The sequence below is a fragment of the Dunckerocampus dactyliophorus genome, chromosome 4, assembly GCF_027744805.1.
Source record: "Dunckerocampus dactyliophorus isolate RoL2022-P2 chromosome 4, RoL_Ddac_1.1, whole genome shotgun sequence".
NCBI lineage: Eukaryota > Metazoa > Chordata > Actinopteri > Syngnathiformes > Syngnathidae > Dunckerocampus > Dunckerocampus dactyliophorus.
Window position 1 is genome coordinate 22,227,850 of NC_072822.1, and position 26,072 is coordinate 22,253,921.

The 26,072-nt window shown below is 41.7% G+C and overlaps 2 protein-coding genes across 4 annotated transcripts in view; both read left to right on the plus strand.

Annotated features, from left to right (window-relative positions):
* The first annotated feature begins 2,346 nt into the window (after positions 1–2,346).
* Positions 2,347–15,943, plus strand: rnf10 (ring finger protein 10). The gene is made up of 17 exons (XM_054774321.1): positions 2,347–2,914; positions 3,924–4,108; positions 4,261–4,466; positions 4,535–4,625; positions 4,704–4,888; positions 5,597–5,733; positions 5,837–5,991; positions 10,045–10,173; positions 10,265–10,505; positions 11,975–12,108; positions 13,630–13,747; positions 13,823–13,924; positions 14,001–14,138; positions 14,247–14,338; positions 14,420–14,477; positions 14,877–15,038; positions 15,116–15,943. The coding sequence occupies exons 1-17, from the start codon at positions 2,755–2,757 to the stop codon at positions 15,184–15,186; spliced, it is 2,364 nt and encodes a 787-aa protein (XP_054630296.1). The 5' UTR covers positions 2,347–2,754; the 3' UTR covers positions 15,187–15,943.
* A 2,302-nt stretch (positions 15,944–18,245) lies between these two features.
* si:ch73-138n13.1 (calponin homology domain-containing protein DDB_G0272472) overlaps positions 18,246–26,072 on the plus strand; it is a 35,721-nt gene continuing 27,894 nt past the window's right edge. The window contains exons 1-5 of one of the 3 annotated variants that reach the window (XM_054773501.1): positions 18,263–18,338; positions 18,411–18,454; positions 19,591–19,684; positions 24,623–25,848; positions 25,951–26,041. In XM_054773501.1, the coding sequence (XP_054629476.1) occupies positions 24,638–25,848; positions 25,951–26,041 (1,302 nt within the window). In that variant the 5' untranslated portion in view covers positions 18,263–18,338; positions 18,411–18,454; positions 19,591–19,684; positions 24,623–24,637. Of the gene's footprint in view, positions 18,455–19,590; positions 19,685–24,622; positions 25,849–25,950; positions 26,042–26,072 lie in introns of all 3 variants that reach the window. The other 2 variants (XM_054773502.1, XR_008570062.1) reach the window with 2 other exon arrangements.

Below are 26,072 nucleotides of genomic sequence, written 5' to 3' on the forward strand. Positions count from 1 at the left end.
GGGCGGGGGGTGGAGTGGTGGCCGGTCTGCGGCGGGGTGGGCGGGGGGCCGCTCCTCTCGTGGGCCCTGTCGTGTCGTGCTTGCTTCTCTGTCCCTCCCTGGCACCTCTGGCTTGCGTGCTTCGTGGGTGTGGCCGTGCTCCGCTCTATGTGGGGTCCGGTGCTCTTGTGGTCGTCGTAGTGTTGCTCCCTTGCCGTGGTGGTATGTGGGGGGGCGCGGTTCCCGCTGTCCTGGTGGCGGTCGAATCTGCCTTGGGGCGTGTGGCTGGTCCGTGGTGTTTGGCGGTTTGGGGTTGGCGCTGTGGACGCTACCTCCGGTGGGACTCCGGTGTTGGGGGGCGTTGGGGGTATCGCCTCTGGGGGGTTGGGTGGGCCGGACGGGGCATCCTGGCGGGCCGGGTAGGGCCTGTGGTGTGTCCTGCGGCCTGTGACTCGCCCGAACCTGGGCTGTGGTGGGTGGCCAGTCGGTCATGTGTCCTTGGTCCCCCCTGCTCTGTTTGGGCAGCGTTGGGGTATGGGGCCCCTGTCCTTCCTGTTCCACTGCACCACCTCACATACATATAGGACTTTGGGGGGTGGCCTACGGTCGGGCGTGGTTGGGGAGCTGCCTTGCGGGGCTCCTTTGCCCCTGCCGTGCCACTGACCTGTTGCCCCCCCAATTTTAATCGCAGAGTAGACACTTAGGGTTTGGGGGGGCTGGTCAGGTGAGGGGCCCTCCGAGCGGCAGCTCTCCCCCGATTTTAATTGCATACAGGGGTTTGCTCCATGGGGTCGGGTGCTGGGTGATACATCTCTGCCGCCCGTGCCTCCGCCAGGTGGGTGGAGGGTGTGCCTCCCGCATCCCTGGGTGGGGCGGCGCTGTGTCGGGGGTTGGCCTGGGGCGGGCCGGGCTCCGCTCCTTGGGGGTGGGGGGGGATTGGCGCTTCCGGCGTGGGCGGGCTTCTTTCCGGTTGTGGGGGCGTCTCTGGGCCTGCCGGTTTGTGGCTCCCGGTACTCATCTGCCTTTGTGGGGGGTAATCTCTCGCTGGTCTCAGGGGTTGGCTGTCCTCCGGCCCGCCGGCACCCTGTCTTTGGCTGGGATTACCTCTCTTCGGCCCCTTGCTGGTCTTCCCGGGGGGGATGGCTCTCTGGGCTGGCTCTTGGGGCACTGATCTTTGTGCTGCCTGCCCCTGTGGGCCTGGTGGCCTTCTGGCGGCGGGGGCTCGGCCTGACTATTTCAGGCGGGGCTCTCTGGGAGGTGGATTGCAGCCCCTTTCCTTTCATGCATTCTCAGTGACAATTACACGCCCACACTTTCTTGCACCTTTATATATATGAAGTCTTCCCCACATACAGAGATACCTGTACATATGCACACTTACAGTACATACTGTACGTACTTCCCCACATTACTCACTGAGTTAACCAGGGTGTTATTATGTTGTTGGTTTTATTACAGCGACGGTGATATCAGCAGTATGACTATAGTTTTTTTTTTACAATGATGTGCATTGCAGTAATTATCATTCTGTTCACTATCATAGATAATCATTTCATTACTACAATTATGTGTGACTGTTTCAATGCAGTATTGTCATTGTGATCACTATCATAATTCATCATTTCATGACTGCTATTATGTGTGACTGTTTCAATGCAGTATTGTCATTGTGATCACTATCATAGTTCATCATTTCATGACTGCTACGTATTATGTGTGATTGTCACTGACAGCATTGTCATTGTGGTTGTTGATATTGTTTTGTCCTTTGTCCTTATGTCCTTGATCGTCTTTATAGTTGTCACAGACATTTATTTGCTGATGTAGTTCTGTATGTTTCTGTTCTGTTCTTGTCACAATTGTTGTTGTTGCTGCTGTTGTCCTTGTCTCTCTTTTTTTTGTCCCCCTCTCATCCCCGCACCCCACCCCCGTTTTCTTTTCTCTTCTTCTCTGTCCCCTCCTGCTCCTGTCCGGTCGCTCCAAATTTGCTTAATAACAAGCATCAAAGTCAAATGAATTCTGTATAACAGGGGAATTGTATATCACACTTCTCCCTGGCAGAGTAAATCTGTCGAGCACTTGACGGCATTTAGATGTACAATTCTATCTGCTTTAAAGGCTGGACAGGACAGGGGTAAAAGAAAAAAAAAGATTGATGTAACTCAGTCAGATGACGAATAAAGACCAGCACGTTCGTGGTACCGATTGGCTCTGATGCGTAGTTCCGGGTTATTCTCTATGACAGCGTTGATTCGTTGAAACGGCCTGTAGTTCTCTAGTCATTTAGTTACCTTCTCTGTATTGTTTAGGTAAGCAATAGAAACTACATTTCCCAAAATGCCCTAAATGGCCGCGGCTAAACAGCTTTGCAGTACAGACGAGAAACATCCGGGTCCCTCAGGTTTCTACCAGGCGACCCGTCGCCATTAGTGCGAGCGCATAAAAACAGATATATTTTGGGCCATAAATCCCAATACTGACAATTTCTGGCTATTGGAAACATTTTAATACATTGATTTAGCAAACTGTTCGCCCTATCGAGAAGCAGCTTCTTTTTTGGGGCCCTGTCCCCGCGTGGCGAGCTTTCGTCCTCTCTTTGCTAAGCCTCCATAACCTGAGACGCCGATATCGTGTCTCTTCTTTTATTTTCCGGATTATTTTGTTGTGAAGATGTCGCCGTGATGGGGTCTCCGTGTTTGATAGATATGAATCAGGGCATTTGCCGCCTGACCCACACTCTTTGCAGCCCACTTTTTTCCGTGTTTTTTTTGTTTGATGCTAGAGAGCTCAGCGGCTCTCTGCCCAGAGCTCGGCCTCAGCACCGTTCACTGCACGGATACAAACATGGAGAAAAACCCGAACAACAGCAACGCCAAGGTTCCACCTCGTTCCAACTCCTCTGGGCCAACGCCGGGGGAATCTAAACCCAAAGCAGGTACAGTGTATGAAAGAACACCATTTAATCCCACGAATGTCAGTCGAGTTTGGAAAACACTATGGTGTCTCCTGCATGACACCCTGTTGAGGCCTAGTAGTAGTGTGAGCGGAATACTCCAAATAGCAATAATATCGATACCAATGGTTTGTCAGGTCGATACTAGCTTGATGAAATTTATATTTTCGCTTCTCTTCTATATTTATTTTTGCAAATATCAGTGGTTTTGTTCGTGTTGCTTCATACGTTCAATACATTTTTCGACAGGTCAGGGTTTTTGGGGGCCAAAAACAAGTTCAATTTGCTTTTGTGTAGTGATTTTGTACTCTTGACTATTTTGCTTGAACAATTGTATGTAAAAAAAAAAAATGTCAGTTCTACTTTTGTGAAATATTCTTTGATGGTTGTATTAGTATATTGTTAATTTTTTTAACTGATATATTTTCTTTGCCTAAAATGTTTGGTTTACTCTTAACGTTGTGTTTTATTTTTATAATTATTAAATTAAGTGCAAAGTCATTAAATAATCTTGAAAAATGCTAAGTAAAAAGTATCTATCTGCAGTACTGGTCCTGTATTTACTTGGTATCGGATCAATGCCAAAATTTGCATGACAGTATTACCCACCCCTACCCAATGGTATAGGACAGCTTTATCCGCCATGGCTGATATTGCTATGAAACCACTGAGAAGTTGAAGCATATATTGCTAATGTGACATTCCTACATTCCTTCTCTCGTCCAATAAAGTAAAATTTACTCCTTTCAAATAAGTTTTCATTGAAATGTTTTTTTCCAGTCGTTGGCAACCAAAATACACCCCTTATGTAGAAATCAGACAGTCTACACCTGGTAGTAAGTTGAAAGTACTGAAACGAATATGGCTAATCGGGAGTACAAGTGTGGACTACATAGTTGAAGTTTTTAGACACGTATGTGATTGTACTTTTTAGCAAAATCAAGAAAATCGCTGTGTTTTTGCAGCTCAAAGTTTTCATTTTATTTTTCAGAAAGTAAAAATAATGGAGGGTCCAAGCGTTATAACCGCAAACGGGAGCCCTCCTTTCCTAAAGCAGAAAACTTCCCAGGCCCGCGTCGCACCAATCCACAGAAAAGCAAGAATTTTGACAAGAGACCCCCCCAGAGAGGTGGAGGACGACAGTATGGGGTTGCAGGAGGAGGACGACGGGAGGAGGTTGGTAATTTAAGAGATGACCTCAGATTTATGTTTTTATTATCTTGTGTAATTTGTCAGGTGTTTGAAAGTTTTTTTTTTAATTGCAGCGCATTTGTTTCATGGATCGTATCAATTATAATGCTCAATGTTATTCTCCTCTGCTTGTCCAGGTAGCAGAGACACGCCGGGCCGAGTTTAGCCCGGCTCAGTTTGCTGGACCGAAAAAAATCAGCCTGAACCACTTGTTGAATTTCACTTTTGAACCTCGTGGAGGTAATGGTGCTGCCGGAGAAGGAGGGCACTCCTGTTGGGGACGTCGAAATAAATGGGGCCACAAGCACAGGCCCTTTAACAAGGAGCTTTTTCTGCAGGCCAAGTAAGCAAACCGTAGATGTTACATCCACAACAATCATGTGGAGTTTGACCATTCCCTTTGCATTTCAGTTGCCAGTTTTTGGTGAGTGATGACCAGGACTACAAGGCTCACTTCACTGATCCTGATACTCTTGTCAACTGGGACTGTGTGCAACAAGTGGTGAGTGCCTCTTCTCAAATGTATATGATCTTTTACACTATTCGCCGTAAAGAACATCCACCTGTTTGTTTCATTCAGCGAATCTACAGTCATGAGGTGCCATCTTGCCCCATCTGCCTCTACCCACCAGTGGCAGCTCGCATCACCCGCTGTGGACACATCTTCTGCTGGCCCTGCATACTGCACTACCTGTCTCTGAGTGAAAAGACTTGGTCCAAGTGCCCCATATGCTATGAAGCCGTCCACATCGTGGATTTGAAGAGGTGATAAAGAACATACTGTTTAAATTTTATAATGTTACACCATGAACAGGGTTTCCACCAGGATTTTTTGAAGCTGTGGTGATGGGCTGCATGGGAGGCGGACTTCCACCGCTGTGTCGCGCCGGTGCTGCGTCAGTGTGGCAGCAAAAAAAATGTTATATTTAAATTTACTGTCGGTAATGTCAACATTAGGGTAATTTTCAGATATTAAAATTTGCTCATTTAGTAAATTTTCAAACTGCTAAAACAATGCATAAAGTTAACAATACAGTAGACACCCCTACAACGTAAATAATCTGTTCCGAGAACGTTTACGTTATAGGGTTTTTACGTTATACGAAGCGCAAAATACATGTATATAGCCTAATCCGTTCCCAGATCTTCCCAAACTCACCCCTTTGGCCCTTCAAAATATTCAAAGTCCACAAAAATATGGTGGGAAAATATAAGAAAACGTTAGCATAAACATAGTAGGGTAACATTCCAATATAAAATAAAGTAATAAATAAGATTACTGTAAATGAATAAAACTGAAAAACAATCAACTAGTTTAAGGGCGACTACGATGAGGAAGGGAGGTTGAAGGCTTGCGCCATGATCCAGTACATGATGCGGAAACCCTGATGAAGAAACATTTGAGTGTGGCGCATGAATTGCAGTTGCATTTTCACAGTTGCAAATTAAACCTGTTTTTTTTTTTTTTTGCAGTGTCATTGCTATGGAGACCAAGCAGTATGTGGTTGGCGATGTCATCACCATGCGCCTCATGCGGAGGGAAAAGGGGGCTGTAGTAGCCATGCCTAGCTCTCAGTGGGTGAAGGTGGAGGAGCCTGTACGGTTTGGAGGCAAGTAATGACATTACTGGCTTTATTAAGTTTGAGCATGGGCATTGTTGTTGTGGTTGAGTTTATCTAGGATATGTTTAAATACACTTCTTGTGTTCTGTAGATGCTTCTCTGAGCCCGTATTCCAAGCTGCTGCTCACCACCTCTGCACAGGTCCTCAGCCTGGTGGCAGAGGAGAAGGCAGTCCTGCAGGCGCAGCTATGCCAGGAAGAAGATGCACAAGGCTGCTTCATCCAGAGCGCACTTTGCCATTTGCAGGTAAAGATAGCAGACATACAGTATCTGTGTAGGCCTGTGAGGATAACAAATTTTGCTGGACGATAATTGTCCAACAAACTATTGCCGATAAATGATATTGTCATTATTTTGAGACAATTTTTTCATTAATGTAATGATAATGTAGATTATTTAAAATTGTAACTGCTTTTGCATTTTGTGCACATTGAGATATTATACTTCGGGAATCACAGCAGCTGAAATGTAAGTTTCACTGTTTTGTAGTTTTTTCATTGTGTTTTTCACAAACTCTTTCATGTCACAAAATGACAATTAAGCGTTGTGGCAGATAAGCGGGCTGAAATTGACATCAGATCGTGTTTTATACACAACGGGCACAAAGAAAGTATTCAGTCATGTAGCACACGACACACACTGCTAGCGAGTGCACACTTGCTAGCGCCCCACCTTTCCCCACTGGGACAAAGAGACTGAATTACTGACAGGCGGGTTCACTCACTCAGTTCATTACGCTATAGAACCACGCCCAGGTGCTGAGACACATGCACAGAGTGAAACCTTTTGTCATCCAGTCTGTGTGGTAGAGAGAGAGAGAGAGAGAGAGGAGGAAAACAAACACACATGCACACTCAGTATATCGAGGCCGAAAAAAATGATCGACTTAATTTTTATTTACTGTGCAATTAATTTATTTGATTATCATGACAGGCCTATACCTTTCCTTGTAGTTTATTTTATATTACCAACGTACACTACCAGTCAAAAGTTTTAGAACACCCCAACATTTTTGCCAAGGGTTGTATAAAATGTGGAAATCACAGTCCTGTTCAGTAATGTAGCTGTTTGAGCTAGCTAGAGAGCGATTTTAAAAATACAACTTAACAATTAACAGGCTAATATGGTTGCCATCTAATCATTGTGTAATCATTTATGAAATGCAGTAGATTGCATTAGACAGTGAAGTTAGATATCAATGTTAGCCGGCTTGTTATAACTAGCGACAAGCAACAATTACAAACATGGCAAATATTTACATGGCGTAGCAAATGATTGAATGTCTAATAAATCATGAGTGATGTTATTGTGAAAATCAATAATTCTGCTTAATTATTTCCATTTATATGCTTGTTTTGGTCTTTCAGCTGGTGTGATCCAAGTAAAGTCTGCCTACCTCTACATTTCATGTCTGGTCCACGACCACACTTTTCCAGGGGTATACACCCCTTAGCACTTACCCTTTACCCCTTGATTTAAGGAGAATTGGGACACCACTTGATTCTCATGAACAAGCTAAACCCAGGGGTAACGGCTACGATAAGCGATGGAATTGGGATTCAGCCTTACTCTTATGTCTACTATATTGGGTAATACGAGCATAAAGCCATTTAAAGCTAACATTACATTACAATGATGAGACAATAGCCACCACAGGAAATAGGCAGTACAGAAAAAAACAAGGTACTCCTAATGTGTGAATCTGTTATCTTATTTATGTCTTAATACACTCCTGCTCAAAATCTGAAGACCAGTTGAAAAATTGCTAGAATTTGCATTTTTCACATTTCGATCTTAATGAGGTTTTGTATTTGTATTTTGTATTTGTACTTTATTTATCCCACAGCGGGGAAATTCACTTGTTACAGCAGCAAGCAAGATACGCAAGTAAAGAATACAGTGTAAAGAATACATATTGACTACAACATGGTTCAGGTGGTACAGGTGGTACAGGTGTTGACAGCGGTCGGTATGAAGGACCTGCGGAACCTCTCCTTCTTACACCGTGGGTGTAACAGTCTGCTGCTGAAGGAGCTGCTAAGGGAACCCACAGTGTCATGTAGCAGGTGAGAGGTGTTGTCCATGATGGACGTCAGCTTAGCCAACATCCTTCTCTCCCCCACTTCCTCCACGGAGTCCAGAGGACTGTCCAGGACAGAGCTCGCTCTCCTGATCAGTCTATTGATCCTGCTCCTGTCCCTGTCCGTGCTGCCCCCTCTCCAGCAGCCCACAGCATAGAAGATGGCTGAGGCCACCACAGAGTCATAAAAGGTCCGTAAAAGAGTCCTGCACACCCCAAAGGACCTCAGTCTCCTCAGCAGGTGGAGGCGACTCTGGCCCTTTTTGTAGAGGGCGTGGGTGTTGACGGACCAGTCCAGTTTGTTGTTAAGATGAACACCCAGGACAGTAGAGCTACAATATGCAAAAACAAGAAGGGGGGAGTGCGACAAAAGCATTTTGAAAAAGTAATTTATCGAAAACAACAGCTAAACTGAAATAGGCTGTTTATCACCTGATCAAAAGTTTAAGACCACAGGCTATAAAAGCCAAAATCTGCTCAAAATGTTCATTTTCTGTCAGGCATTCACACTGTCATGCCCTCCTGATGGCTAAAGCTAAGAAGCTTTCTCTTTTTCAACGTGGTCGGATTGTCGAGCTGCATAAACAAGGCCTCTCGCAGCGTGCCTTTGCTGCTGAGGTTGTGCGCAGTAAACAGTCATTCTACTTTTTTTTTTTGAGAGAGAGATCCTGAGCATTATGGAACAAAAAAGTCAGGTGGTAGACCCAAAAAATCACACCTGCGCTGAGCCGGAGGATCTGATTGGCTGTCCATCAAGACAAAGGGTGATCTTTCACCAAAATTAAGGCCCTTACTGGTGCCGACTGCAACGCAATAGCCATCAGACGGCATCTGCGGGAAAAGGGTTTATAAAACAAAAAAGGAATGCAAAGACCTCGTCTCCTTCAACGCCACAAAACTTCCCGTTTTGACTTTGCCAGGGAGCATCAAACATGGGACATTGAAAGGTGGAAAAAAAGTTTTATTCTCTGATGAGCGAAAATGTAACCTTGACAGTCCAGATGCCTTCCACTGTTACTGGCGTGACAAGGAGATACCACCTGAGATGTTTTCTTCCCGGCACAGTGGAGGGGGGTCCATCGTGATATGGGGTGCTTTTTCATTCAGTGGAACACTGGCGCTTTAGGCGGTGCGGGGTCGTCAAATGGCGACTGCTTACGTGCAGTTGTTGCAGCGAGCATCCCTCATGACTGAGGGCCCTCGTCTGTGTGGTAACAGCAGGGTTTTTCAACAGGACAACGCTGCAGTTCCCAATGCTCGCTTGACCAAGGACTTCTTTGGGGAGAATAACATCACTCTTTTGGACCATCCTGCATGTTCCCCTTATTTAAATCCCATAGAGAACATTTGGGGATGGATGGCAAGGGAAGTTTCTAAAAATGGCCATCAGTTCCAGACAGTTGATGCCCTTCGTGAAGCCATCTTCACCACTTGGAGCAATGTTCCCACTATCCTCCTGGAAACACTCGCATCAAGCATGCCCAGACCAATTTTTGACGTGATTAACAAGAACGGTGGAGCTTCTAATTACTGAGTCCTACTGAAAACATTTGTTGTTCTTGTTTGGAGAGGTTTTTTGTTATTTTTCGAGCGATGGTCTTAAAATTTTGATCAGCTGATAAACAGCCTATTTCAGTTTGTTTTCAATCAATTACTTTATCAAAGTGCTTTTTGTCTCACTCTCCCTTCTTGCTTTTGCATATTGTAGCTCTACTTAAAACCTTATTAAGATCCAAATGTGCAAAATGCAAATTCTAGCAATTTTTCAACTGGTCTTAAGATTTTGATCAGGAGTGTATGTCTTAGTTTCTCTGCTTATATCTATTATTTTGGGTCATACAAATGTAAAAGTGACGACTATATGAGTGTTATTTCATGTCTAGAGACCTCTAATGTTAAAAAGCGTATTTAGAAGATCAGAAACTGTGTTTCGATGCCATAACTATGAAATTATTCCATTTATTAATATTTAATCCTACTTTGTCGAAATTCAACTGCGACGAATGAGGGACGCCTCTACGTACTTTGTTTTTCCATAATGGTTTGGTGACTCCCTGAAATTATCTTGACCTGAGGTTGAGAAAGGGTCCTTCAGACTGCAAACTATTTGAAACGGCGGTGCAGCACGAACTTCACTTTGCTCATCCTTTGCTACCATACAGTGATTCCTCTGTGTACACTGCTCATATATGGCAAAAATTTGTCTCCTTATGATGTAGGACAGAGAGGAAATGCTCCTTAAGAAGCAGAAGCCAAGTGTTGTTGACAACTTTGACTTGTCATCTCTGGTTCTTGAGAAACCTGCTTCTCCTGTAGATGAATTCATTACTAACAGCAGCATTACCAAGGTAGGACTGAAGGAACATTTATCCAGCATTACTTTTTTTCTTTCGTTCCCGGATTTAGTCACCATCACCATGAATACTTGTCTCATTTTAGCCTGTGCTGCAATACTCTTCTGCTTTTGATGATGAGGTGGAAGAACCTCAAGAAGAGGCCGCCGAGGAGCTGCCTGGGTCTCCTGAAGATGTTGTGGAGTGTGGGCTACAAGAGCCTCCCGATGCCGTGTTGTCATTAGCCCCAGATCACCTTTCTGATGAGGAAAATCCTGCCAGAGAGGCAGAAACAGGTCACACTTCAACCAGCCAGGTGCACGGACCCTTCTATTACTTCTACCAAGGTTGGTATTTTGCAGAACCAAAATCAAAACCATGATAGAGATAGTTCTTCACCGGTTATCCATAGCTTTTGTTGGTGTGTGAGGTGCTAATGTGTTATTTTGTATTATGGAGTATTATCAAAAGCAACAACATAAATCTATTCTTGTCAGAGTATAGCATGTCTTGGTGAAATGTGGAAAAGGAGGGCTGCGCTATTTTTGGCGCTGGAGTCCAGCTTGTTAAGTAAAATAGAATAATTGTCATTTAGTAATGAGATTGCATGTTGCTGTGAATTGCAATTTTTGTGCTGAGTGAAAAACAATACTGTATTGTAAAGAAATCAAATCATCATTAAAGGGTTGATCACATGATTTATCAACTTTGCTTAAATCTCGTCGACTTGGTTCAGTATTTTCCTTTAATCAAAACAGTAGTCATTCCAAAACGTTGTGTTACTGCTGGCTGTTCACAGTATCAGAGTGATACTGTAAGTTTGTTTTCTTTTCCAAAAGACGAAGGTTTAAGACTACAATGGACGAAGAAAGTACAGAGAACGAGAGACAAATGGACGCCCACCTCGAGTTCTGTTCTTTGCAGTGAACATTACACTGATGACTGCTATGAAAGAACACCTTTCACCTTTTGCTTGAAAGTACGGTAGAAATGCATTTTGAAAAAGGATGCTATTCCTGATGCGGTACACAGGAAGAAAAAAAAAAAGACAAGAACGACATAAAAGTTGCCACAGAACAGAGTAAGTCATGTCTTGTTTACATATTGTATTTTAAACACTGTTCCACTGTAGCGACAAGCCTATTATACATGTTATATAAACATGTTTTCATAGCGATATGTTGACGGTGGGGTGGGCGTGGCAACTGCGGCGAAATACACAATAAAAAAGGCTATAAAGACCCCTCTACACTCATGAACAATCCGATTTAAAACAATTGTAGGAGAATCAACTCCAGAGTAATTTACACTTACCATTCTGTTTTGAAGGCGACCAGTGTTAATCTCCATGTGTTAATCTCCATGTCTTAAAGCGTAAATTCTGTAAATTCTCTTTCATCTCCAAATGTTTCTTCCTCCTTTCTCCTTGAAAACCATTGACACATTGCTCAAATCTTCGCTGTAATCACCGTAAACATCTTCTTGTTTCGAACAGCGCTATGTGTAGCTGAGAGGCGTCACCCTGATGACATCATTTGAAATGAGACTGAACAGCAAGACCTACCTTGTTATGGGTGGCACCATGAACTATAACTGTGCAATTTTTGCAGGTTTACAGTCTACTTTCAAAAACAATGTAGAACATAATTACAAACAATATATAATTTATTTAAGCAAACTTGATAAATCATGTCAGGGACCCTTTAAGGCTAGGTTTTAAGTTATACAAAGTATATAATAACAAATAACTGTTGACTTGAACCTTTTTGCCCTCCGCCTCATCTTCATATTTCATGATTCCTCATATCTCTCATAGCTGAGGACTGCCAGCAGATGTTCTTGCATCCTGTGAATGTACGTTGTCTTCTGCGGGAATATGGCAGCTTAGAGGCCAGCCCAGACTCTATCACTGCCACAGTGGTGGAGATTGAAGGACACACGGTCACTGAGGTCAGAATGACTTGAATCATACACTGTAAAAAAAAAAAAAAAAAAAAAAAAGAAGTGTAGTGTATTGGTTCTGTCTTTTTAAATATCACCATATAATAGCTGACATGATATTATCATGAAAGACTTTGTATATTTGTTTTAATAAGCTGTGAATACCTCAACTGTACATATCTCTTAAATGTTGAACTAACACATTACTAAGCTCTAAGCATGCAGCGATCCGATGTTGAGGGCTCTGCGATTATCCACCTCCTTCGGAAAGTCAGCCACCATCCCTTTTTGTTCTGCCAGACTAACAGCTAGCAATCGAGCTAAAGCTAGCCGGAGCAAAGAGCCAGGCAGCAGCCCACTGTTAGCGCTTATGAGGAGTGAAAAGAGAAAAGCTAATACAAGAAAATTATGGACTTCATGGCATTGGACGACACTGTTAGCGCTTATGAGTAGTGAAAAGAGAAAAGCTACTACAAGGAAAATTATGGACTTCATGGCATTGGACGAACAATCATTTTCGGTCGCTGACTTTTGGACTTTGGTTTGCAGGCCATGCAAAGGTTCCTATTCCACTTTCATTTAGATTCTATACCTGTGTTCATATTCTAGTGGGTCCTACTTGGTGGTCTGTATCATTGAGGGTATGATTATGGATAAGATACTTTTAGGGTGCTTTATATAAACAGTTATTTTTGGTAAGAGGCTCAAACCAGGCCTACAGTGTAACCTATGGTGCAAGTTTTGTTGTGTTTTGACTTAGGGAAATGATAGTTTGGAGAGCAATTTTCTAAACTTCTCATTCACATTTGAGAGAACTACCTCGTGTAGTTGCAACAAGAAGTTTGTATTGTTTCACAAGTATTGTTCAATGTTTTTCTACAAAATAATATTTGAACATTGAAGGCGGAGGTGAGAGCAAGCCTTTATTCTCAAATATGTTGTCAAATATGAAAATGTTGTCTTGCTGGAAATTACATAACGTCACATTAATTGAATACTTTGAATGGGGACACATTGTACTCAACACATTCAATCAGTCTCAGGTATTCTCAAGTCATCAGACTAAAGTCAGAGTCAATGATGTTAAAGTCTTTGATATTGTCAAGTCGAGTCCAAAGTCATCAAAATGTGACTTGAGTCCAAGTCGTGTGATTTGAGTCCACACCTGTGATTGAAGGTGTGTGCTGTCGGTTGTTAAAAAATTGGTATCGACCAAAATCAGAATCAGTAGGACAGGCTCTTTAAAGATTGGCCAGAAAATTGTAATCTGTGCACCCTTTCTAAGCTAATATAACACAGTTGTTCCAAGTCAGTGTCATTTACATTTGTCATCATTTGAAAGTGCTGTATTATTACATTAATTATAGGATGTTTCTTAATCTGTAGTTAACATATTGTCTACCACTAAATGAAAAGAAATGTGTACACTTCTGCTCAACCCCACATACTGTCAAACAAAGGTGAAAAAGTTTCACCAGTTTGTTAAACACTTATTAATACCTTGACTGAGTTATGTTTGCCTTCTTTCAGGAGATCCGCCGTCGTCACCGCTACCTGTCTCATCTGCCACTCACGTGTGAGTTCAGCATCTGTGAGTTAGCCTTGCAGCCACCAGTCCTCTCCAAGGAAACCGTGGACACATTTGCAGGTTTGAAAACGCTTTTGAATGTCGAGTGTGCTTTAGTTGCACAGAGATTGAGTAGTGTGTCTGATGTGTCTGAAGATGAACTGGAGAAAAGAAAGCGCCTCAGACAGAAGAAAGCAAGAGATGAGAAGCGCAGGGAGAAGCGAATTGAAATGGAAGAAAACAAGAAGCAGGGTAAATGTAAGTGTATTAGCTGCACTGAAATGTGGGATTGCTGTTTCACAGATTAATATTTGTTCCCGTCTTGGCACTTTAGATCCTGAGGTTCATATAGGACTAGAGAACCTTCAGCATTTTCCAGCATTTGGTTCACCACCTCACAACAGCAGCCTCGCAGTCCATCCTGATTTTACTTTTGTTCCTCCTTCACCCCTTAGCAGCAGTCCTTCCTCTGGTAAGTGCAGCTCTATGATGTCATATTTTCATGTTTTTCCTCTAACTGTAGTCTAAATTGTTAAATTGTTAGAATTTTCTTTAGAAAGTTTTGTCTTTAATATTTCAGATGGGATGACATTCCCAAGTCTGAATGGACAAAGCTCAACTCCTATTGTGGGAAGTGTGGAGGAGGACTCTCACTGCATGTCCTTTGCACAGGTGTGTAGACAAACAGCCGTGGCGAAAACATCACATTGTGAATCATTTCTGTTGTTGCATACCATATGCTTTTCCACATAGATGCTGAGAGATGGGAAAGCCAGAGCTGATGCTGGGCTCAGAAACACCTCTAAGAACGGTACTGAAACTGTAAATACGAATGTGAAATTCTAAATTACGATTGTCATTTAAAACTGATTGTTGTGAGCACTGCAATGTATTGAAAGTGTTAATATCATAAAGGCACTGTGACTTAACTATGAAATGCAGCCTAACAGGTTTGCCCTAAAAAGCATCTTGTCTAATGATTATCACTTGCAGAGCTGTGTGATTGTTAAAAGCAAATACTACAAAGTCATGGATTATTCTGTTGTAGCAAATATACTGAGTAGTAGATACAATGCCACCTAATGGGTGTGTCTGAGGTGAAATAACACTTTTGCTGTATTGTATTTCACTTCCTGTAAAACCTGTTTTTGTGACTACTGAAAAGGGTAACTCCTCCTTACAGTCAGGACTGTTTCTTATTGCCATGCAGATAAGCTGTTAGCTCCCCCCGCAGCAGACAGTGACGGAGAGAGTGATGGGTCGGACCGTGTCCCAGTGCCTAGCTTTCAGAACTCTTTCAGCCAAGCATTTGAGAAGGCACTTCTGCAGCTTGACAGTCCTGCATCTGCTCCACAGCCTGTGGTTGTGACAGGTGAGAGTCAAATTGCTTTTCGGTCAAAATCAAAATAAGTGGGAAAAACACCCGTGTCCATCCTTTTTCTCTTGCAGAGGAGAAAGGAAAGAAGAAAAAGAAAAAGCAAAAACTTCTGTTCAGCACATCCATGGTTCACTCAAAGTAGACAACACTGAAATAAATTGAATAATGTGGTCTTTTGGTTAATCATTACACAGCTTCAGTTTATGTTGCGCACACCTGGGAGCTTTAAACTTGGAAGATGATTTAAAATGTAGCCAAATTTCATGTAGTGTTGGTTGTATTTGCTGAGTTTAATGTTTTGGACTTTGGTTTGCAGGCCATGCAAAGGTTCCTATTCCACTTTCATTTAGATTCTATACCTGTTTTCATATTCTAGTGGGTCCTACTTGGTGGTCTGTATCATTGAGGGTATGATTATGGATAAGATACTTTTAGGGTGCTTTATATAAACAGTCGCAGTCAGCCAGCTGCAGGTACTTTGCACTTTTTCTGAATCTTTCCGGCATCCTCAGTGCTCAGATTTACCAGATCTTGTAAGGCAGAAATGCTGACCTTTTGGGGTTTTTGGTTTGTCACAATTTGAAGCAAAGACCATTGTGTGAAATGACAACAGTGTTGCAATAAAGCCTCCTTTTTAGCAGCCATTCAGCAAAGCTTCATTATATTCTGTTAAACCATAATTAGTGCACTTATCTCATTAGGTTTTCTCATCTTTGACTTTTGGTCACAATATAGCCCTTTTATTTCAGTGTTGCAATTGTGTGAAGTAGGAAAACTGCTGCAGTTTGAAGAGGAGTAAATGGATGGAGGTTGTTGAATTCACCATTAATTTTGAGCAAATGTATAGGCTATTGAAAGTAAGTGCTGAAATGAATAAACAATTATGCACAATCAAATAATTGTTTTTTTTTTCCTGCATGATGTTAATGCCACGGGGAAAGACCATTTATATCAAAATAACATTACCTGTAAGCAGTGGTTTGCGTATTAAGTGAATTGCATATCCTACCAGTAACTGTCAACGTAGTCTTGGCTGAGTAGTCCTTTGCACTTTTAAATGATTTCCAGCAACAGAAGCATCACCAGGTTTTAAGGAGAGTATAAAACGGCGAACAGAGAAATAACTTCAGTTCTTAATCCAGTACTAGCGTGTACAGCATAATAATTCACATATTGTTACAGTGCTGTTTTACAAATTCTTACCAAAAGCCCATATGTAAAATTGGAAAAAAGCACTGCTGTCAAAGTACTATATACCATTTTTTAAATAACATGGTCATGACTGCAAGTTTAGAGTTTACTTTATTGGAAAACTTTTTGTGTACACTCCTGATCAAAATTTTAAGATCAGTTAAAAAGTTGCAATTTACATTTTGCATTGTTGGCTCTTAAGGAGGTTCTGCTTCAAACTAAAAAGGAGAATGGGATTGAGACCAAAACAATTATGTATGTGATTTATTGAATACAACCATTAAACAGAAAGTGGCTGTTCAGCAGCTGATATAAAAGTTTTAAGACCCATACTGTAGCTCAAAAAACCTGAAATCCTCCTAAAATACAGGTAGAATGTTCAAAAGGGACTCTGTAATGTGTAGCTACTCCATTCTTGTTTATCACCTCAAAAATTGGTGTGGGCATGCTTGATGCCAGTGTTTCCAGGAGGCTAGTGGGAATTTTGCTCCAGGTGATGAAGAGGGCATCCACTGGAACTGACTTTCAGTGCCAGCCATCCCCAAATGTTCTTGATTGAATTTAGATCAGGGGAACATGCAGGATGGTCCAAAAGAGTGATATTTTTCCTTTGTCAGGCAGGCATTGTGAACTGCATGCTTGTCCTGTTGAAAAACTTAGTCATTACCACACAGATGAGGGCCTGCAGTCATGAGGGATGACACCCATGCACAACCCGATGCTCAATTGTTCCATTGAAGGAAAAAGCACCCCAGATCATGATGGCACCCCCTCCACTGTACCTTGTGGAAAACATCTCAGATGGGGTCTCCTTGTCATGCCAGTAATGTTAGAAGCCATCAGGACCGTCAAGGTAATTTTTTTTCTCATCAGAGAAAACCTTTGCCTTCCAATGTCAATTTTGTGACTTTGAAGGAAAGGAGGCCTTGTAAAATGTTTTTTGTTCTTAAAACCCTTCTCTTGCAGATGCCATCTGAGGGTTATTGGACTGCACTCTGCACCACTAACAATCTTCATTTGGGCCGAGGATCGTCCCATGTCTAGATGGACTGCACCACTAACAATCTTCATTTGGGCCGAGGATCGTCCCATGTCTAGATGGACTGCACCACTAACAATCTTCATTTGGGCCGAGGATCGTGTCATGTCTTAACGGACAGCCAATCGAAACATTTTTTTACTTGACTTTTTTGTTTCATAACCCTCAGAATCTTTTAAGAAGTCGTAACAATGGCGTGCTGCGAGATGCCTTGCTTATGCAGCTCAGCAATCCGACCAAGTTAAAAGCTTTTTTTCCCTTTTGCCATCAAGAGATCATGACAGAAAATGGCATGGAATCCACATTTTTGCCAAGGTTTTGGCTTTTACACTCTTAAACATTGGATCAGCAGATGAATAGTCTATTTCAGTTTAATGGTTGTTTACAATAAATTGCTTACTCAAAACATTGTCTCGCTCCCATTTCTTCTTTCTGCATTTTGAAGCAGAACCCAACAATACAAAATGTAAATTCTTGCAATTTTTCAAATGGTCTCAACATTTCCATCAGCAGTGTATCCATTCATGCTGTTCTAGTTGGCTCTGCGTGCGTCAAAAATGCACATTCACCACACACACACGCACCCATGCAAGCAAAGTCGCAGAGAAAACGTGGACAGGGTTTTTAGTAAACGCGTGGAACGGATTGGATAACGACGCACTGAATGGGCTCCCTCTATCTTACCCTATGAAGTGAAAGGAAACTTTAAAAATTAATGATCATATTTAAGTGACTAATGACAGGTTGTAAGATTATTTATGCAAACTCCTATTCGAGCCACTTTGTTAAATTAGTGAGCACAATAATTCAGCTTCAGCCCGAAATGACGCCACTGTTCAGCAGCAGACAATTTGGGGACACATTTAACATTTACGCACATACAGTACGTTTGTGATTCTTTTATTCTGAAAATATTAACCGTAATGTTATTTTGAAAACCGGAATCTGTACTGTAATGACGCTAACTGACCAGCAGCCAGTCGGTGTGTGTCGTCCTGCCTGTCAACAACACTGCAACCTGAGACAGGATAGCAGCCTCTTGGCTAGCTAAGTCAACCTGCTAAGTAAGCTACCTTGCTAAACACCTACTGTTACAATTTATTCAACTAAGTAGTAATATCATGTAACTACTGTAGAAAGTTATTTGGATCGGGCAACAGGAAGGACGGACTCGAGTTAGGTAAGTTCCCTGTGGTTCGCATCCAACAGCGAAAGACAGGTTGAGTCAGTGTTTCCATTTTGATTAGTTTGCCTTGTCTTGAGTTGTTAGCGCTCGGTTGCTAACAAGCGAGCTCAATACTCTTTTACTTGCCCGACTTATTTAACTTGAACATTTACAGTGCTTACATCTTAAGTTAAAAAAAATGTGTGCATATATATCTATGTTACTTCAAACGGACTCACTTCAGAACAGGCTAACGGACTTTTGTTAATCCGGACCAGGTTCTGGTCCACCATAGGGTTTAGACGAGCAGTACAGGAGGGAGATTTAGCACTTGTTGATTTGCAAGACCGATAAACTCAATTTATCGACTTGAAATGAATGCAAGTTGCTAAAATAGATCTAATCCTGTTTAAAGCTTTGTTTGTTGAAGCAAACGCACTGTATATATTGATTTAACAGTGCATGTAATAAATGTTTTTCCCTGTTTATTGATATACTTTTTTATTGATTCTTGTGGTTGTTACTGCAGAAAACAAGGTACCATCAAATTATTAGTATTATTTGCTGGGTCTTAATGTATTCATGTATTAATGTATTGGGCCATAACTTAATTGTCTGGGAAACACAAAGAAAGGTGTGACTTGTGATAACACAAACCCTACTTTGAAGCTGCATGCAAAATGTTTATAAGCATTTACCAGCTCTTGCTTCAGAGTGTAATGATTTGAATGTTGCACAAACCCCCCATGTTAAACTCACACAAGCAAATGTTTTGCATTCCACTGTGGCGAAAATGTTTCCTGTTTTGATTTTGTGTTGTGCATTAATTTGTTTTTAAAGACAAAAAATGGAGAAAAGGACTCAGACGACTGGGCAAACAAGCTTCTATAAAATCAACATTCGGCTCATAACTTTTCTCGTGTAGTTTGTTGTTTTTTTATGTCTGGATGTGTGCCATTAGCTCAGATGTAAGGTTGTGACTGATTGCCCAAGTCTGCGCCAGGTGTCAACACAACTGCATTTACGTGAACGCTGTCATATAATAACAAATGAGACATTGTCATCAAATTCATGAAATCACAGCAGTCAGAACATGTTTGCTACTCAGATGAAACCTCTGTTCCTTTCTGACTTAAGTGTGTTCCTCTTAGATTACTTCAACACCTTCCTCCTGTGTGATATGACATCGCTGCTTGCTCACTACAAAAGTCAGAGTTCTACAGAAAACGGTTGATATCTGATCAGGTAAAATATTATTCTTGTATTTTTTTCTGCTGTGCTTTTCCCGGAAGCCAACTTTGTTGGGAGTTTTTTCTGCGCAGAAACATGGGATACGTTATCCAATACTCTCAAAGGTCAAACGGGGAAGGGCTTAGGTTGTCTTGTGAAATAGAGGTGATTATTTATCGTATTTGAGCCAGTGTGTGCCCACCAAGAATTGTTACACAGTTCTGGAAAAACAGTAGATCATGATTTTCTTGCTTAGTATTGAGATCGCAATTCTTCGGGGCAATTTTTCTCACACACACACACACCATGTTCAGGGCCGTGTGCTAATATTGTAAAGCAATCACAGTTTATTATTATTATTATAGTTTTCAGGGTTTCTCCTAGGATTTTCTGAAGCTGTGGGGGTGGGCTGCATGGGACTGGCGCTGCTGGGTCTGCAAATTGTATTTTATATACAAAGCACATCTTCACTCGGTGTGCTCATTCGTCATTAAATACAGGTGTCATGTTTGAAAGAGCACTTATAAAATATTAAGAGGTGAAGCAAATACTCTTTGGTGAACTACTCGACATCAGCTGGTGAGCTACTGCTAGCTTACGAACCTGTTGGAGACCCCTGTGATAGCGTCACTGCCTTAAAGCTCGAAACACTACGTGCAGCTTAGACACACAACTAGTGTTTTGAAGACAAGCCATCAGTATTATAATTATGACAAGAGAGCAAGATTGTTTAGTGACACTTTAGAAAGTGTCACTTAATGAACGTGATAGCATGAACGTGATAGCCACTTGTAGCTCGCTTGTGGGACAAAAACGAGCTCGCAAGTGCCACCAGAGAGGCAGTGAGAGGCAAGCAAAATGTGTAAACAAAGATGCCAGAAAATCGAATGAGATTGAAACCTGAGCAACCACACATACTGGCACAGATAGGCTTAGCCTGTGACAAGCTGTCGTCAATTGACTACACATTTGGTTTGGTTTGGTTTAATTTTATTTGAACATGCATGAAGGTTACAATGGAATACATCACATGAATCATCATTTCACAGTTCCGCATGTCCAAAAGAAGTAGGAAGAAGCAAAGCATTTTACAACGTATTTTTCATTCTGTCAATAACGAGAAAGAAAGCGAAAATCAGCACAAGGCCGGTCGCATACTTTTATCTGCTCACACCTGTGCAAGTGCCAACAGGGCAGACAGGCGATTCAAGTGCATGTTTACCAAGCGATTTCAAGAAACAATACAAGCAGTTGATGTTTGCAAAATACAAGGAAGAATAGTCTTGAACGAAGGTGTACAAAATGCTATGTCCAACCACTATAACACTCTATTCTCATTCTTCATTCTTGTGAGTTCTTTGTCAGTACTCACCAATTATTCCAACTATGTTCAGTCCATTTAACTGATTATTATTTATTTAATATTATGCTGATTATAATTTATGATTGTGGAAAAACCTCGACAATTATATTACCACATTGTTACATTACCTTATCATTTTCTTATGTGTTAACTGCTAAAGACCACATTTGGAATACAGGAAGTGAATAAATGTATTGCAATTGATGTGAAACGGATGGGGGGTAGGATTAAATAAGCTTTGCTTCTTCCTACTCCCCCCTGGACATGTGGACCTGCCAATTGTACTATGTAATGTATTCCATTGTAACCTGTATGCATCTTCAGATAAAATTAAACCATTACCATATACAGTGGTGTAATCATGTGTTCACCCCCCTTCATGATTTCTTTTTTTTTTTGCATGTTTGTCACACTTAAATGTTTCACATCATCAAACAAATTTAAATATTAGTCAACGACAACATAACTGAACACAAAATGCAGTTTTTAAATGAAACTTTTTATTATTAAGGGACAAAAAAATCCAAACCTACATGGTCCTGTGTGAAAAAGTGATTGCCCCCGTTAAAACATAACTTAACTGCGAGTAATTGAAATGAACATTAAGGCTGGTTTCAATTTTGCCAGAAAACATCTTGATGATCCCCAAGACCTTTGGGGAAAATACTCTGTGGTCTGAACAGACAAAAGTTGAACTTTTTGGACGGTGTGTGTCCCATTACATATGGCGTAAAAGTAACGCTGTATTTCAGAAAAAGGACATCATACCAAATATGGTGGTGGTAGTGTGATGGTCTGGGGCTGTTTTGCTGCTTCAGGACCTGGGAGGACCTTGCTGTGATAAATGGAACCATGAATTCTGCTTTTTGGTAGAATGTCCAGCTTTTTGTAGAAAGTCCACCTCTGAATGGCTGAAGGAAAACAAAATGAAGACTCTGGTGTGGCCTAGTCAACGTCCTGACCTGAATCCTATTGAGATGCTGTGGCATGAACTTAAAAAGGCAGTTCATGCTGGAAAACCCTCCAATGTGGCTGAATTACAACAAGTCTGCAAAGATGAGTGGGCCAAAATTTCTCCACAGCGCTGTAAGAGACTCATTGCAAGTCATCGCAAACGCTTGATTGCAGTTGTTGCTGCAAAGATTGGCCCAACCAGTGATTACGTTTAGGGGGCCATCACTTTTTCACACAGGGCCATGTAGGTTTGGATTTTTTTTCTACGTTAATAATAAAACGTTTAATTTAAAAACTGCATTTTGTGTTCAGTTGTGTTGTCATTGACTAATATTTAAATTTGTTTGATCTGAAACATTTAAGTGTGACAAAAATGCAAAATAATAAGAACTCAGGAAGGGGGCAAACACTTTTTCACACCACTGTATGTATCTATATGACATATGCAGTATATCCATTCATACAATATATTACTCAACATTGTTTTCAAGTAAAAACAAAAAATTTTGTGTGGTGGCTTTTATTTAGTAGTGGTGTTGCGCCACGATCAATTATATGTAGTGGAAACTCTGGTATTAGACACCTCATTGTCTTGTTCTGCTTTAAAGAAACTTCCAACGGTCTTCTCTTCTTCATGAAAGTTCCCCGACTGCGACTTTCACCATAGAAATCCGTGCAGATGACATCATTGTCTACTTTGCGTAATTGACCGTGATGCATGTGCATGTAATTGTAATGGACGCTGTGGAAGAGACAAAAGTGATTTAAAAAAACATGAAAACTAAACAAATATGTTTAAAAATAACAAATCAACTTTCTTTTGTCACTTCTTTTTGTCGTTTTCTTTTAATGTCACAAGCAAGATGGAGCCGCTTGTGAGTGCTTTGAGATGGGGTAGGAGCCCACAACAGCACCTGCTGCTTGCTGAGAAGAATGACACATGCTTTCATGTCAGTCTCCAATAACACCAGAAAAAGTCGCTAGATTTTTTGCTAGCCCCGTTTTTTGAAAGAGTATCTAGAGAAGTCTGTCTACTCGCAAAATATTTTGACAAAGTTTCTAAGTTGGCAACACTGATCTTATTCTTTTGCAGACTCGGTGCATATGAGGTGTGTTAAGTGGAATTTCAATGTATACTGCCACCTACTGCAGTGGCGAGTGACAAGTTACACTCACAGACAGTCCCGTTATAATGCGTTTATGAGTGAGGGTGAACAGGTTGTGGGCCGCCACAAATGAATGAAAGTATTCAAAATACTCAGTGAATAACAGGTTTAAATAGAATGATCAGCAGAAAGCCTCATTAGAGGTGTCAGCCATCAGCGGGTAGAATCAGAGCTGTGAAGCCAACTCACTTTGGCTGGTGAGCTTTGCTATTGACAAGTAGGAAGTGTTTGTTCAGCCCTTGTGGCTATTTACTATAATACCACTATACCAAAACAAGGACGAGCATATCCAGCTGTGATCCTGATCTGTAGTCAAATGAACAGACAGAAAAGAGGGTCTTGTCAGATTTGGTTGCTGCCCCCTCTATACATAATGCAGCTGTTACTCTGCAAGGAAGCAACAATTAACTACATCATGTTGTCGATCACACACAAAATGAAAGAAAGTCAAGTGCAGCAGGTGTGCGTGAAGGCTGCTTATAATGCCTTTGTTATTTCCCCAGTACTTTTAACTGCCTGCAAAATTCTGCCGTGGTATGTGACTTCATAGATTAGAATGGACCTCAAAATAGTTTTTACGCCACATAGTGGTTCACTTTTTTAAATTAGAGTTTTGTCCCTTGCTACATCACGGTTCGAGCATCACTCTCTCACTCTATCAATTAGTTGACTGTATATCATTATGAGTGAAAATATTGACAGACAGGTTATATGTAGTATTCTGGTCACTCGACGTCAGTAATGTTGCATTGACGAGACATGACATTACACTGCATGCAGTCAGCCATGGCATGTCCGACATGATAGAGTGGAAAAAAAATTCTCCTCCCATTCTGTGTGGAAGTGGTCCTTCTTCCCCACTTCGTTTGAAGCACTTTCTTAGCTCAGTAGCTTGCTATGCTAGAAACAGCTGTCTCTTATGTCCCTGCATTGATCCTGTAGCCTGCACAATGCGTTGTAAACAATGAGTAATAGGAGTGTAAAGGTGACTATCGGGGTGTAATTTAATGTCCACAGGGTTCTAATAATGTTAAAGAACGTATTTAGAAAGTCAAACAGGTTTTCTATACTCTTAACTACAAAAATATTCCTTGAAGATAATATTCTAAACCTGAATATTCAATATTTTGTGATAGTCACGGTGTATCAATGCCTGGGCCCACATAATTTTCTTACCATGAAAAGTATCTGAATGCGTACAGTATGTCTTTACTGCAAAAGTCGTTTCCACTATTGATGAGCATCAGTGCTTACTCATTTGTGTACACTTCTGTTTTATTGTTCCAGAGTGATCAATTACCTTGAGTAAATACAGTGTATTTCTCACTCGCATGGCACTCCCAATACAAAGTCCACAGTCATGGCTTGATAAAGTCTGGCTGTGAGGCTTATATTTCAGGATTTTATGGTGGCATGCTGTACATATTATGGTAGTTTTGATACTTCACTGAGAACAATGTTTGTCCATAGGTGCTGTTGAGCAGAATGGCTGCACAAGTGGAGGTACAGAGTGGGGAGGTTGGGAGGACAGGGACAGGAGGAAGACTTCACTTGAGTCCCCTGACTGACTCAATTAATACAAGTCCACCAATGAGTCAGACACATATCATCACTCCAGAACCTAAAAAACCTGTCCCTGGCCCCAAACCACGTCTTACCCCAAAACCGTTCGCCGTGGAAAAGCAACCCACTATTAAGCCTATACCTGCCCCAAAGCCTCATACCAAACCCAGACCGGTATCCACTCACCTCGCTGGATACAAACCAGACATTCCATGCAGTCCAAAACCACAGCAACCAGTTGCCATTGTCAAGCCAAGTCCTATGTCAACCAGCCCAAGTCATCCTACCTCAACCTCATTTAAAACATCCATTAAGGTGAATACTGGGCAAACAACCAAGCCTGTTGCCCCCCCATTTAAAGCAGCCCCTCCTCTTGACACTGTAGACACCATTAAACCCACTCCTCCTTTACCACCAGAGAGACAGAAACATAAGAACCAGAAGACACCCATGCAGAGTGGGGCATCCATTGCCAGAGCCAAGTCTTTGGGGTTCCTTAATCACATGGATAAAGAGGAGGAAATAAGTCATTCAGAGGCACTTGTCCCTCCGCGACCCAAACCCAGAGGTTCCAAGCCAAGACCTGTATCGGCTGTTTTCCTTTACAATCCTGAGACACCACTTCCTACTCCTCGCTTGGCTGAAGGCAGACCGCTTTCATCTGATATGACATTCAAGTTTGAGACTATTGGTCTGTCATTACACCATAAAATGACCAAAACCAACAATCAGGAAAGCCCAATGAAAGAGGAAGCACTTCCACAAAAGCCACAGCAGCAGACAAACAGTACCTTGGCATATAATAGTGATGATGAAGTAAAACCAGTTGCCTCAGATGAGCAGACCAACAAAAATGAAGACAAAATAAGTGTAAAAGAGACCGAAGAGGATCAGCGAGGGTTTAGTGTCAAGTCAAGAATTAATCTTCTGCTTGAATCCTCCTCTGCTCCTGAGACAGTGTCCGCTGGACGAACACCGGATATTCCTTCTCAAGTGCAGAGGGTCCCTGATTCTGAACCACAAGTGGGTGTTAAACAGCGCATCAAGCAGCTAACAGATGATACGGCAACTCAGAGTCCTGTCTTGAAACCAGCAGTTAAGTTACGCTCCCTGCCCTCTGACCTCACTAAAAAGTAAGAACTGCTAGTAATGCCTTGGTTTGCTTTCGATGCATGTCTTTGTTCATGAGTTCTGCTGTCATGCATGGCTTTTGTTGTGTAATCTGTGTTCATCAGGTTTTCATCTGAGAAGGCATCTGACTTTGGCAGTGTTTCCCACAGTGCTGAAACAGAATATCATGACATCAGCAAAGAACCTCAAAGGAGGGTAAGAGCGGTACAGGTCTCTTCTAGAGTTT